The sequence below is a fragment of the Chlorocebus sabaeus genome, chromosome 14, assembly GCF_047675955.1.
Source record: "Chlorocebus sabaeus isolate Y175 chromosome 14, mChlSab1.0.hap1, whole genome shotgun sequence".
Classification (NCBI taxonomy): domain Eukaryota; kingdom Metazoa; phylum Chordata; class Mammalia; order Primates; family Cercopithecidae; genus Chlorocebus; species Chlorocebus sabaeus.
In genome coordinates, this window is record NC_132917.1 from 61,318,846 (window position 1) to 61,333,261 (window position 14,416).

The following is a 14,416-nucleotide window of genomic DNA, read 5'->3' on the forward strand; positions in this document are numbered from 1 at the left end:
CAGCCACTGCAAGATAAAAATAAGGAAGCATTCATTATGGGTATGAAACAACGGAAAGTTTAGTAAGTGTGTATAACTGTTGATCAACATTTTGAGGACCAGTTACGACAGTTAAATTATTTGCCACAACTCAAATGAACAGGAGGCACTTTATCACAAAATAACATTCACCCTGGAATGTACCGTACAGTCAGCCTATTTTGTCTCCTTCCATCTCTCCATTCCTGTGCCTTTCATCTTTTTATTTATTTATGTATTTATTTTGAGACAGAGTCTCATACCGTCACCCAGGCTGGAGTGCAGTGGTGCAATCTCCGCTCACTGCAACCTCCACCTCTTGGGTTCAAACAATTCTGCTGCCTCAGCCTCCCAAGTAGCTAGGATTACAGGTGCCTGCCACCACGTCAGGCTAATTTTTTGTATTTTTAGTAGAGACAGGGTTTCACTATGTGGCCAGGCTGGTCTCAAACTCCTGATCTTGTGATCCGTCCACCTTGGCCTCCAAAAGTGTTGGGATTACAGATGTGAGCCACTGCGCCCGGCCTATTTATCTATTTTTTTTTTTTTTTTTTTTGAGACCGAGTTTCACTCTGTCGTCCAGACTGGAGTGCAGTGGCATGATCTCAGCTCACTGCAACCTCCGTCTCTCGGGGTCAGGCGATTCTCCTGCCTCAGCCTCCCAACTAGCTGGGATTACTAGTGCCCACCACCACGCCTGGCTAATTTTTTTTTTTTTTTTTTTTTGAGACCTGGAGTCTCGCTCTGTCGCCCAGGCTGGAGTGCAGTGGCGCGATCTCAGCTCACTGCAAGGTCCACCTCCCGGGTTCACGCCATTCTCCTGCCTCAGCCTCCTGAGTAGCTGGGACTACAGGCGCCTGCGCCCGGCTAGTTTTTTGTATTTTTAGTAGAGACGGGGTTTCACCGTGGTCTTGATCTCCTGACCTTGTGATCCGCCCGCCTCGGCCTCCCAAAGTGCTGGGATTACAGGCGTGAGCCACCGCGCCCGGCCTAATTTTTTTGTTTTTGATAGACATGGTTTCACCATGTTGGCCAGGATAGTCTCGAACCCCTGACCTCAGATGATCTGCCTACCTCAGCCTCCCAAAGTGCTGGGATTACAGGTGTGAGCCACCACACCTGGCCGCCTTTCATCTTAATTTCACTTTTATGCTTCACAGTCTCATTCTATGTCTTTTGCTCTTTCTCTGCATATTTTTCTTAGTCAAAGCCTAAATGTTTCCTTCATGTGAGCATAAGGTTTCTTCAGCTTCCACCTTTTATTTCTCCCTCTGATTCTGATACAAGTTTGGTACAAATTTCTTCAAGCTACTGCATTCACAAGAATTATTTATGGCCAGGCGCCATGGCTCACACCTGTAACCCCAGCACTTTGGGAGGCCGAGGTGGGCGGATCATAAGGTCAGGAGTTCGAGACCAGCCTGACCAACATAGTGAAAGCCCATCTCTAGGTAAAAATACAAAAAAAAATTGGCTGGGTGTGGTGGTGGGCGCCTGTAATCTCAGCCACTCGGGAGGCTGAGACAGAATTGCATTGAGTTGGAGGTTGCAATGAGCCAAGATCGCACCACTGCACTCCGGCCTGGGCGACAGTGAGACTCCATCTCAAAAAAGAAGCCGGGCACAGTGGCTCACACCTGTAATCCCAGCACTTTGGGAGGCCAAGGCGGGCAGATCACGAGGTCAGGCCATCGAGACTATCCTGGCTAATATGGTGAAACTGTTTCTACTAAAAATTTAAAAAATCATCTGGGCATGGTGGCGGCCACCTGTAGTCCCAGCTACTTGGGAGGCTGAGGCAGAATTGCTTGAACCCAGGAGACAGGAGATTGCAGTGAGCTGAGATCACACCACTACACTCCAGCCTGGGAGACAGAGCAAGGCTCTGTCTCAAAAACACTTTTTTTTTTTTTTTTTTTTTTTGAGATGGAATCTTGCCCTGTCGCCCAAGCTGGAGTGCAGTGGCGCAATCTCGGCTCACTACAAGCTCCGCCTCCTGGGTTCACGCCATTCTCCTGCCTCAGCCTCCCGAGTAGCTGGGACTACAGGTGCCCGCCACCATGCCCACTAACTCTCTTGTATTTTTAGTGGAGACAGGGTTTCACTGTGTCAGCCAGGATAGTCTCGATCTCCTGACCTCATGATCCGCCCACCTTGGCCTCCCAAAGTGCTGGGATCACAGGTGTGAGCCACTGTGCCTGGCCTCTCCAACTATTTCTGCTATTCTCTAATTTCCAAAATTTTGTTCTCTTGATGTACATTTACTGTGGTATTGTTTTTCTTGCTTGCAAAAACCTCTCAACTTTTCTAAGGGTATTGGTGATAGTTTTTTGTTTTTGCTTGTTTACTTTTGCCTATGTCGTCTGTTTCCAACTTGCCTTTTTTTCTGTTTATTTCCATTTTTTGGTATTGAGACTGCCCTCAGTCCTTAGTTGTCCATTTACACACACATTATATAAAATGTATAGAGAAGGCCAGGCACAGTGGCTCATGCCTGTAATCCCAGCATTTTGGGAGGCTGAGGCGGGCGGATCACGACGTCAGGAGTTTGAGACCAGCCTGGCCAATATGGTGAAATCCTGTCTCTACTGAAGAATAAAAATTAGCCGGGCGTGGTGGCACGCACCTGCGTATGGTGGCACATGCCTGTAATCCCAGCTACTTGGGAGGCTGAGGCAGAAGAATCACTTGAACCCAGAAGGCAGAGGTTGCAGTGAGCCGAGATTATGCCACTGCATTAAAGCCTGGGTGACAGAGGGAGATTCCGTCTCAAAAAAAAAAAAAAAAAAAAGAAAAGAAAAGAAAAAAAAGAAAATGTCCTTGCTCAAGTAACTTCAGAAACAACTACCATGGACCATTGCCTCAATCCTTCACTCTTACTTTGTGTGTACATTCATTTATTCTTTCTTGCATGTTGTACATTGGGCTCCTACCGGGAGTAGAGACAGGGTTTCACCATGTTGGCCAGGCTGGTCTGGAACTCTTGGTCTCATGTGACCCACCCACCTTGGCCTCCCAAAGGGTTGGGATTACTAGGTGTGAGCTGCCAAACCTAGTTCTACTCACCCTTTTTAGAAGGCTTATGGCTACTTAGCTTACTTACATTTTATAAGAATACAACTGATATTTGTACCAGGTTACATCTATGTTCTCATTCTAAGGCTAATGTTTTATTCTTTGTTACACTTAGATGCTAACTAGAGTTTAGACAAGAAGTACCCTCTAATCTCAAATAAAGATAAAATGAGTCAAAATGCCACCGGAGGAATTTGTTTCTTGGGAACAAAAGGTGTCTTAGGAACATATTCATTTTACACACCTGCTGCAGTTACTAGTAACAATAACCTTAGAAATCTTATTTGTAAATCAAGGGGTCCAACTTCATTTAAAATGTTACTTGATGCTTAAACACAAATACCCACTATCATTAATATAGGAATAAATCTGAGTCAATAAAGGAAAAATAAATGTAAACCAAGTTTATTTTGCTTTTTAAGTAGTGTTCTTAAAGCACTACAGCTTGGTAAACAATGTAAATTAGTATAAGTCATCTCAAAAGCCAGAGTTGTTTTGTTTTGTTTTTTAATGAGTTGTTAAAAAGATGCAGCCTATTCTAACAGGATAAATATTTTTAACCATTTCACTTCGAGTTAATGAAGGCTCACAAATGAGCAACACTCCTCATTGAGGAAAACAAAAAGCTGTTGTCGACAAGCGACAGCACACACACACAAAAACAAAAAGAACTGTGTAAAAATAACTAACTGTGTTCCCATATTTTTGAAGTCGCTTTACAATGGGATGATATGCACATGATCTTGCTGCAATCTTGCCAAAGAGACTTTGTAATACATGTAGTCTAGACAAACAATTCAGTCCAAGAGGTGCTAACTTCAGACAATGCAGCACTATAATCCTTTAAACAACGCAATTTGTTTTACTCATTATCTTTTCTTCTAGACTGAAATAGACTAGAAAGAAAATGCTCCCTAATTAAAAATTGGTATTGTTTACAGGAAAAATTGTATAATTTTGCATTAGAATTACAAGTATATGTTCAAATCGAATTTGCCTCCTCCCCCCAGCCCAGCCACAAAAATGGGCATGAAGTAAAATTTTTAAAAATGCCTTAATTTTCAACTTCATGCAAACTAAATAAAGATGACCAAAACAAAAGCTTAAACAATGGAAGGATATTTCACAGAAAATTTCTTATACAAAAAAACACATAAGAAAAAGGGCCACTAGGTGACATTTTAATTTACAAATTGGCATCATTTTGGTCGACAAATATCCACATGCTGTTTTCCTCTGCCAACAAGAGTTGCAGAGAAAAAAAACAGCATGAATTTGGATTTTAATCACACATTTCTTCTGGAATCTCATGTGGATTAAAGATGCCAGGGACAGACATTTGACGTTTATGTTTCTCTTCATCAGCCTGTCGTAGGGCTATTTCTCTTTCTTCCAAAAACAAATCAGAAGTGTCTTCACCTGCAAATTCCTGTGAAGACAGATAGTTGAAATGTCAACACAATAAACTTCAACTTGCAAAGAAAGAAATCACAGATGAGTAATTTTCTTTTTAGAGAAGGAATATAAATTATCCATAAACTGGTTGGGTTTTAAATTATAGGATAGTGATACAGTATAGTACATAGCTGAATGAACCAAACCTGTTAGCTGGGGGGAAAAAGGTTACAAAAGAATCATGGGCCCCAGGCACGGTGGCTCAGGCGCCTGTAATCCCAACACTCTGGGAGGCAGAGACAGGAAGATCACTTGAGGTCAGGAGTTTGAGACCACCCTGGCCAACATGGTGAAACCCTGTCATTACTAAAATTAGGCGGGCGTGGTGGCAGGTGCCTGTAATCCCAGCTACTTGGGAGGCTGAGGCAGGAGAATCACTTGAACCTGTGTGGCGGAGGTTACAGTAAGCCAAGATCATGCCACTGCTCTCCAGCCTGGGTGATAAGAGCGAGACTGTCTCAAAAATAAAGAAAAAAAATATCATGGTGTGATACCATACAGTAAATATTCTTCAATGTGATTATGATGTGTTGTATGCTTCCACCAAAGAATCTCATGCGTCCCATCCCCTAAGTATATACACCTACTATGTATTCACACAAATTTTTGTTCTTTTCGTGGTAAGTCTTGTTTTATAGCCCCAGCACATTATCTCAACCTCTGCCTCCAAGGCACAAGCGATTCTCCTGCCTCAGCCTCCCCAGTAGCTGGGATTACAGGTGTGCGCCACCACATCTGGCTCATCTTTTGCATTTTTCGTAGAGACAGGGTTTCACCATGTTGCCCAGGTTGATCTCAAACTCCTGAACTCAGGCAATCCCAAAGTGCTGGGATTAGCAGGCATGAGCCACTGCACCGAGACACTTTTTTCTCTTTTGAGAGGCAGTCTTGTTGTTGCCCAGGCTGGAGTGCAGTGTTACGACCTCAGCTCACTGAAACCTCAGCCTCCTGAGTTGCTGGGATTACAGGTGCCCGCCACCAGACCTGGCTAATTTTTGTGTTTTTAGTAGAGATGAGGTTTCACCATGTTGGCTGGGCTGATCTTCAACTCCTGACCTCAATTGATCCGTCTGCCTCGGCCTCCCACAGTGCTGGGATTACAGGTGTGAGCCACCGCGCCCAGCTAAAAATTCTTCATATGCCAAGATATCAAGAAAGATGTTTCTCCTAAGGCTAATGACTGTCATTAAATCAAGTTTAGTTATATTATTATTGTCTTCGTAGCTATCAGGTAACTTTTTTTTTTTTTTTGAGATGGAGTCTCGCTCTGTTGCCCAAGCTGGAGTTCAGTGGCGCGATCTCGGCTCACTGCAACCTCCACCTCCCGGGTTCACACCATTCTCCTGCCTCAGCCTCCCGAGTACCTGGGACTACAGGTGCCCGCCACCACACCTAGCTAATTTTTTGTATTTTTAGTAGAGGTTTCACCGTGTTAGCCAGGATGGTCTCGATCTCCTGACCTCATGATCCGTCTGCTTCGGCCTCCCAAAGTGCTGGGATTACAGGCGTGAGCCACTGCGCCTGGTCTTTTTTTTTTTTTGAGATGGAGTTTCACTCTTGTCACCCACATTGGAGTACAATGACGCAATCTTGGCTCACTGCAACCTTTGCCTCCTGGGTTCAAACAATTCTCTTGCCTCAGCCTCTCAAGTAGCTGCGATTACAGCTGTGCACCACCACGCCCAGCTAATTTTTGTATAATTAGTACAGACAGGGGTTTCACCTTGTCGGCCACACTAGTCTCAAACTCCCGACCTCAGGTGATCCACCCACCTTGGCCTCCCAAAGTGCTGGGATTACACGCATGAGCAACTGCGCCAAGCCTAGGTAACTTTCATTAGTTTTTAAAAAATTGGTTAATATTTTTACAGTTAAAGAAAATAAAACCTTTGTATTTTGGAGAAAATATTTAAGAGCTTACGAGACTAATTCTTATTCAACAATCATGGATAAACTATTCATCAGCTACTTAGGATTTCACAGTACTTCCACATTTCTTTAAAGCAAGATGTTCAAAGAAAAACCCTTCCCAAAAGTATGAATAAAGCACTGTATAACAGAAGACATTCTATCTAGTAACTTTCATAGTTCTCTCAACTAACAAAATTGGTATAAAATTATAAAAAGAACTACCAATGTTTTTCTTACCCAATATTCCATTATATATTTAAGAATTAATTACATTAGTAACCTAAAATTAATTACATTAGTAACAAGTTTATCCAAATAACATCTCAAACTCATCTATCCTTATTGGACTTTAGTTTTTCACTCTATTACCAGTCTCAGGTTTTTTGATTAGAGAGACTGTATAAACGTATTCTCTTGACACCTCATTCATTTGGCATGTCAAATCAAGTGATAAAAATTCTACAATGTAACAATTAAGTGGTCACATTTACCCCTAATATTTCTGCAAGAGCAAATAAATACATACCTTTATTTGAACTAGGAAATCTCTTAAATGTTCCTTGAAAGCAGGAATATCTTGATTTAAGCTGAAAAGCCCTGTCACAAAGAGCTTTACTTGAGCACTGCAAATCAAAACACAATTATTAAATAACCTTTTTTTTTTTTCTGAGACAGTCTTGCTCTGTCACCAGGCTGGAGTACAGTGGCGCGATCTTGGCTCACTGTAATCTCTGCCTCCTGGGTTCAAGCCATTCTCCTGCCTCAGCCTCCCAATAATGGATTTTTAAATCAAGAATTTATTTTTGAGACAGAGTTTTGCTCGTTTATCAGATTGGAGTACAATGCCATAATCGTGGCTCACCATAACCTCTGCCTCCCGGGTTGAAGCTATTCTCCTGCCTCAGCCTCCCGAGTAGCTGGGATTACAGGTATGCACCACCATGCCCAGCTAAATTGTATTTTTCATAGAGACAGGGTTTCTCCATGTTGGTCAGGCTAATCCTGAACTCCTGACCTCAGGTGATCTGCCCGCCTAGGCCTCCCAAAGTGCCCGGATTACAAGTGTGAGATACCGTGCCTAGCCTTTTTATTTTTATTTTATTTTTGGAGATGGAGTCTCGCTCAGTCGCCCAGGTTGGAGTGCAGTGACAGGATCTCAGCTCACTGCAAGCTCCGCCTCCCAGGTTCACGCCATTCTCCTGCCTCAGCTTCCTGAGTAGCTGGGACTACAGGAACCCGCCACTATGCCTGGCTAATTTTTTTGTATTTTTAGTAGAGATGGGGTTTCACTGTGTAAGCCAGGATGGTTTCGATATCCTGACCTCGTGATCCGCCCATTTCGGCCTCCCGAAGTGCTGGGATTACAGGCGTGAGCCACCGCGCCTGGCCTATTTTTACTTTTTTTTTTTTGAGACAAAGTCTTGCTCTGTTGCCCACGCTGGGGTGCAGTGGTGTGCTCTCGGCTCACTGCAACCTCTGCCTCCTGGGTTCAAGCAATTCTCTCCCTCAGCCTCCCAAGTAGCTGGGATTACAGGCGCCCGCCGCCATGCCCGACTAATTTTTTTATATTTTTAGTAGAGACGGGTTTCACCATCTTGGCCAGGCTGGTCTTGAACTCCTGACCTTGTGATTCACCCACCTCAGCCTCCCAAAGTGCTGGGACTACAGGCATGAGCCACTGTGTGTGGCCTTATTTTCTTTTTGCTTTTTTAAAGAGGCATGGTCTCGCTCTGTCACCCGGACTGGTGTGCAGTGGCGTGGTCATAGCTCACTGTAGTCTTAAACTCCAGGATGCAAACAACCCTCTCGCCTCAGCCTCTCAAGTAGCTGGCCCTACAGATGCACACCACCACATCTGACTCATTTTTTTGTACAGACGGGATCTTGTTTTGTTGTCTAGATTGGTCTCCAACTCTTGGGCCCAAGCAATCCTCCCACCTTAGGCTTCCCAAAGTGCTGGGATTATAGGTGTGAGCCACTGTGCCCGACCAGGAACATTCTATGTTTATTAAAAGCATATTTACTCTTGTAGGTGAGGGAAGGCCGACTTAAGGAGATTAGCCACATATTCCTGAAGAAAGATTTGGTTGTTAACTGGATTTCCAGGATTTAATGATGTACTTATTTTTCCTTCTTCAACCAAATTAAACATATATGCAAGAATTGATGCATGCATTGTTAAACCTGTTGATAAGAAGAAAATTATTAACTCCAAAATGTAATATAACCATAGATCTTAGTGTTTTTTTTTTTTTTTTGAGCAGAGTCTCACTCTGTCACCCAGGCTGGAGTGCAGTGGTGCAATCTTAGTTCACTGCAACCTCTGCCTCCCGGAACCAAGCCATTCTCCTGCCTCAGCCTCCCGAGTAGGTGGGATTGCAATCGCACGCCACCATGCCTGGCTAATTTTTTTTATAGATGGTTTCACCATGGTGGCCAGGCTGTTCTCGAACTCCTGACCTCATGATCTCCCCGCCTCGACCTCCCAAAGTGCTGGGATTACAGGCATGCGCCATCGTGCCTGGCCGGCACTTAACATTTAAATCTTAAACGTATTAAATTCTTACCAGCAGTATGTGAAGTGTCTGTCACAACAGAAAAGATATGCTGGAGAATATCACAAAAATAAGTTTGATAAAAACTCTGAGCTGCAGCTTCTTCTTGTGCAACATTTTGTAAGAGTGTAAAAAGTATCTGTAAGCCTAAAAGACAAAGAATACCAATGGAAAGTTACTACAGACTGACAGCACTCATGATAGTATTTAGCTCTTATCAAAGTATTCTGAATCTAACCCTATTCTCCCTTTTTTGGGGGATGATGACTAATAATTACTTGCCTAAGGTTTCTTAAATTGATAATGGAGTACAACTATATCCAATGCTGGCTTACTTATAAATTATAATCTAAGTTATGTGAGAGCTAAACTATGAAGATGGAAAGGCATAAAGATCATATAATGGACTTTGGGGACTTGTGGGGAAGCGTGGGAGGGGCTGAGGGATAAGACTACACATAAGGTAAGAGTTCATACTGCTCGGCTGATGGATGCACCAAAATCTCAGAAATCACCATTAAAGAATTTATTCATGTAATCACCTCTTGCCCCAAAACTACTGAAATAATAATTTAAAAAAAAACTGTGAATATTAAAAAAAAAAAGCCTATGGAGAAAAATTATAATCTAAGTTACGACCATTACCACCCTTTCACCATTTCTGAAAGCTTAGCTGATTCTGTATGAACTTCTACAACATCACTACTCAGTAGAAGTTGGTATTACATAAACCAATTATTACTAGGCCCCTCTCCCATAACTCAATTCTGCCTATGGACTCACCTGGAGTGCAGTGGAACGGTTGATTAAACTGCTTATAGGATTTTCTCAGATGTTCATATATGTAATTCATGCATTCAAAACTCTGAACAAGTAATACCTTCCTATGTACAAGTATATAATTATCTATATTTGTATTTTTGGATTGACAGGCAAATGAATAAAATAACATCTTTTAAATTTATTTACCCGTATCTGCGACATTCCTCATAGTATGTTTGAAGGCCCAAATGATGGAATCCAAAACAAGTTTAAACTGTGTAGGTGGAATAGCAAGGAATGCTGGGAAACAATGAGAATTGACAGCCTGAAGTAGTAAGAAAAAGTTCGTTCTGTGTTCAGGATATTCTTCAAAGTCCTAAAAATAAGTGGTGGAAACAAAATAATGTTTCGGTGTCTTTGCTGTGCTAGACAGGAGGGGAAAAGCAAGGCTTAATCCAGTAAAAATGTTTGGAGTTTTCAATAAACCACAGAAGATATAATGCCTCCTGAAAGGTAAACCCAAACAAAATACAATCCACCTCCCATGGAAAATGAAACTGTTCCCTGTTACACACATGAGTTATCAAATTGAAAGAGAAAGCTATCCTTATTAATAGAGAACTCATCAAAACCATTATTACCGTAACACTACTACTATCACTTTTGTTTTTAATTTGAAACCACCACTACAGATTACGAAAAAACTTAAGTTACCATGTGAATGTGTCCACTTACCATTTCTTTTATCTCTCGCTTTTTTTTTTTTTTTGGAGACAGAGTCTTGCTCTGTCGCCCAGGCTACAGTGCAGTGGTGCAATTTCGGCTCACCACAACTTCCGCCTCCTGGGTTCAAGCGATTCTCCTGCCTCAGCCTCCCGAGTAGCTAATTTTTGTTTTTTAGTAGAGACGGGGTTTCACCATGTTGATCAGGGTGGTCTTGAACTCCTGATCTCAGGCAATCCACCGGCCTTGGCCTCCCAACTGTTGGGATTACAGGTATGGTCCACTGCGCCTGGCCATTTTTGTATTTTTTTTTTTTTGAGACGCAGTCTCGCTCTGTCGCCCAGGCTGGAGTGCAGTGGCGCGATCTCAGCTCACTGCAAGCTCCGCCTCCCGGGTTCACGCCATTCTCCTGCCTCAGCCTCCCGAATAGCTGGGACTACAGGCGCCCGCCACCTCGCCCGGCTAGTTTTTTGTATTTTTTTTTAGTAGAGACACGGTTTCACCGTGTTAGCCAGGATGGTCTTGATCTCCTGACCTCGTGATCCGCCCGTCTCGGCCTCCCAAAGTGCTGGGATTACAGGCTTGAGCCACCGCGCCTGGCCTTGTATTTTTAATAGAGATGGGATTTTGCCATGTTGGCCACACTGGTCTTGAACTCCTGACCTCAGGTCATCTGCCTGCCTTGGCCTTCTGAAGTGCTGGGATGACAGGTGTGAGCCACCATGCCCAGCCTATTTTCTCTTGTTGATTAATACATTTTTCGGTTTCTTATAAGCATATACTACACTTTTATAATTGAATCATGCAGACTTTCTCATTTATTCAAACAAACTACGTTCATAAAAGGATGCCCCGACCTGCTATGAGGTTTCAATAAATGCTACATACCATGTGAATGTTAAAATCTATTTTCCACATTTACTTTTTACCAATCAAGATTCTGTGTAGTAAATTCTTCTTTTTTAAGAAATGGTCTCACTCTGTTGCCCATGTTAGAGTACAGTAGCATGATCTCAGCGCACTGCCACGTTGAACTCCCAGGCTCAAGTAATCCTCCCACTTCAGTCTCACTGTCGCTCAGCCACTTCAGTAGCTGGGACTACAGGCACATGCCACCATGACTGGTTAATTTTTTAACTTTTTGTAGAGATGAAGTCTCACTATATTGCCCAGGTTGGTTTCAAACTCCTGGGAAGTTCTTGAAAACCAAAAAAGTATTTCCCCAATATACAAGTATAAATATTTAAGCTCCATGGCATTAAAATTATGTTATATCCATAGATACACTTTAGCTTTCAAGAATTAAGGCTATCCGCTAGAATTTTCCCCGTACATAACTGAAATATTACACACCTTATTTATCATATTCAATGTGCATTCAAAAACAGCATCAAATATTTGAGGTATTTCAGCTGTTATATGTCCCCCTAACTTGTTGACAATTATGGCCATAGTACTAAGCACTTCTGGTTCTCTAGCAGCTGGAACATTTCTCTGATAATCAATGAGAACTGCATCCAACAGAGGGGGAACAAAATTTTCAGCTACCTGTTGAGGAGGGGAAAAAAAAAAAAAGTTATGTTTTAATCTAGGTACGTGGTGACTATTTTAAACAACAAAGTTATTCGTGTCTGTAAGATGTAGCATGATTATCTACTGAAAATAGGAAAATCTTGTGTTTGTATTAGGTTTTCCTACGTTAAAACAGTTTTTAGCAAAAGAAAGCAGGAAATCACAATGGGCTGGGAAGTCTCATGGAAGCAGTGTCATTCAAAACTTTTTTTTTTGAGACAGTCTTACTGTCACTCAGACCAGAGTGCAGTGGTAAATCTCTGCTCACTGCAACCTCCACCTCCCAGGTGTAAGCAATTCTTGTGCCTCAGTCTCCTGAGTAGCTGGGACTACAGGTATAGCATCATGCCCAGCTACAAAACTCTTATAATAAGGAAAGTGAGGCTCAAAATTCAATTGGTGGCTCCAAGCTAGTGTGGCACAATCAGGATTCAATGTATACTGTATATGTAAGACGGCAGCAAGCGAGCCCTCAATAATGTCTTTTTTTTTTTTTTTTTTTTTTTAAGAGGGAGTCTCGCTCTGTCGCCGAGGCTGGAGTGCAGTGGTGCCATCTCAGCTCACTGCAAGCTCCACCTCCCGGGTTCACGCCATTTTCCTGCCTCAGCCTATCGAGTAGCTGGGACTACAGGCACCTGCCACCATGCCCAGCTAATTTTTTGTATTTTTAGTGGAGACAGAGTGTTTCACGAGGTTAGCCAGAGTGGTCTCCATCTCCTGACCTCATGATCTGCCCAACTCAGAATAATGTTTTAATCTAATGAATGCTAACTGTATTTTCACAAGCAGAAATAACATCAATCAATTACTCTCAGTAAATAAGAAAGACTATGGATTTCTATTATTTTTTTGAAACTGAATATTGCCGTGTTGCCTAAACTGGACTTGAAGAGCTGGAGCGATTCTCTTGCCTCAGCCTCCCTAGTGGTTGGGATTACAGGTGCATGCTACGATGCCCAGTAGGATTTTCATGGTTCTAAGTAAACTGAGTTATATTTAATGAGTAACTTCTTTTTTTTTTTTTTTGAGATGAAGTTTTGCACTTGTTGCCCAGACTGGAGTGCAATGGTGCAATCTAGGCTCACTGCCACCACCTTCCTGGGTTCAAGCGATTCTCCTGCCTCAGCCTCCTGACCTCAAGGGATCCACCGACCTCGGCCTCCCAAAATGCTGGGATTACAAGCATGAGTCACCGTGACAAGCCAAGACAAGAAAAATAAATGTAATGTTTCATGTGAACAAATATCCCAAACTTTATCATTAATGTTACTTATAAAATATGATACCCCTTTGTATTATTCCCACTGTGGTCCTGACATGTGTCCAAGCTTCTTGTAAACTACAAGCATCACAATTCCTTCAATACATCTTACATTCTGCTTTCACATTTTAAATACAGTTCTGATCACATAATACACATGTTCAGAACCTTTCGATATTTAGGTTAGCCAACTTAAGTATTCCATGAGAATTATATTCAGAACAAGTTTACTGAAAAGTATTTCCTTAACAAGAAACAATACTGAAATTCCAAAATTATTAAAATAACTAGCACACTTGTTAAAAGAAAAACAAAAAAAACCACTATTCCAACTAGTAGTAGTATCAGAATAGAATTTTTTGGAATCTCCCAAGGCTCAAATGAATAAAAAGAATGAAACCATACAGTTAATACCTAAAAGTAATTCACAATTTTACAAGTTGAAGCATACGCAGCTGGTTTTTATTACTGAAAATGATTTCCTTTTCTGCAAATCATTTAAGAAAAAGAAAGAGTGTAAAAAAGACTTTCAAGCCTTTAATCTGGGAAGCAATCACTTTGCCAAAGAGGTAAAGTAATGACAACTTTGTAGCTCTAGTAACTGTTCCAAAAATCAAGAGGAATGCAAAAACTGCACCCGTACTCCATTAACTAAATCCTCCTGACCTATCTATGGAAACATAAAATGACCCAATTTTCTTAGCTATCTTGTTATATATCACCACCCTTCGCTATTGATTAACAGCAGTTTCTTTTGAAGATGGAATACAGTATATTAACATTAAGGACTACAATAAATAAAATGCCATAAAATAACTACAAAGTTGATATGCTTTAAATTAGCAAAATGCACATAATAGAGTATAGCACACTCCATAAAACACAGCAACTAAAAACCAAAAGCAAAGCATCTCTCACTTACCATTTGTGGATCATTTGATCGGCTCACCCAACCAGATATTAACTTTAAAGTTTCCCTTTTTACAGTTCGCATACTTCTAATCAATGGTTGCTTTGTAACCATTTCACCTACAAAATAGAATCAAATGGAATCTAATTTTACCAAAAAAATTATACAGCGGTA

At 41.8% G+C, this 14,416-nt stretch overlaps 1 protein-coding gene across 4 annotated transcripts in view; it reads right to left on the reverse strand.

Moving 5' to 3' along the window:
- Window positions 1-3,482: 3,482 nt before the first annotated feature.
- Window positions 3,483-14,416, reverse strand: part of XPO1 (exportin 1) — a 60,321-nt gene continuing 49,387 nt past the window's right edge. For all 4 annotated transcript variants that reach the window (XM_038007006.2, XM_007970499.3, XM_073023029.1 and 1 more), the window contains 7 exons: window positions 14,255-14,361; window positions 11,853-12,047; window positions 9,984-10,152; window positions 9,027-9,161; window positions 8,484-8,643; window positions 6,986-7,082; window positions 3,483-4,522 (listed from right to left, as the gene is read on the reverse strand). In XM_038007006.2, the coding sequence (XP_037862934.1) occupies window positions 4,376-4,522; window positions 6,986-7,082; window positions 8,484-8,643; window positions 9,027-9,161; window positions 9,984-10,152; window positions 11,853-12,047; window positions 14,255-14,361 (1,010 nt within the window). In that variant the 3' untranslated portion in view covers window positions 3,483-4,375. The remainder of the gene's footprint in view (window positions 4,523-6,985; window positions 7,083-8,483; window positions 8,644-9,026; window positions 9,162-9,983; window positions 10,153-11,852; window positions 12,048-14,254; window positions 14,362-14,416) is intronic.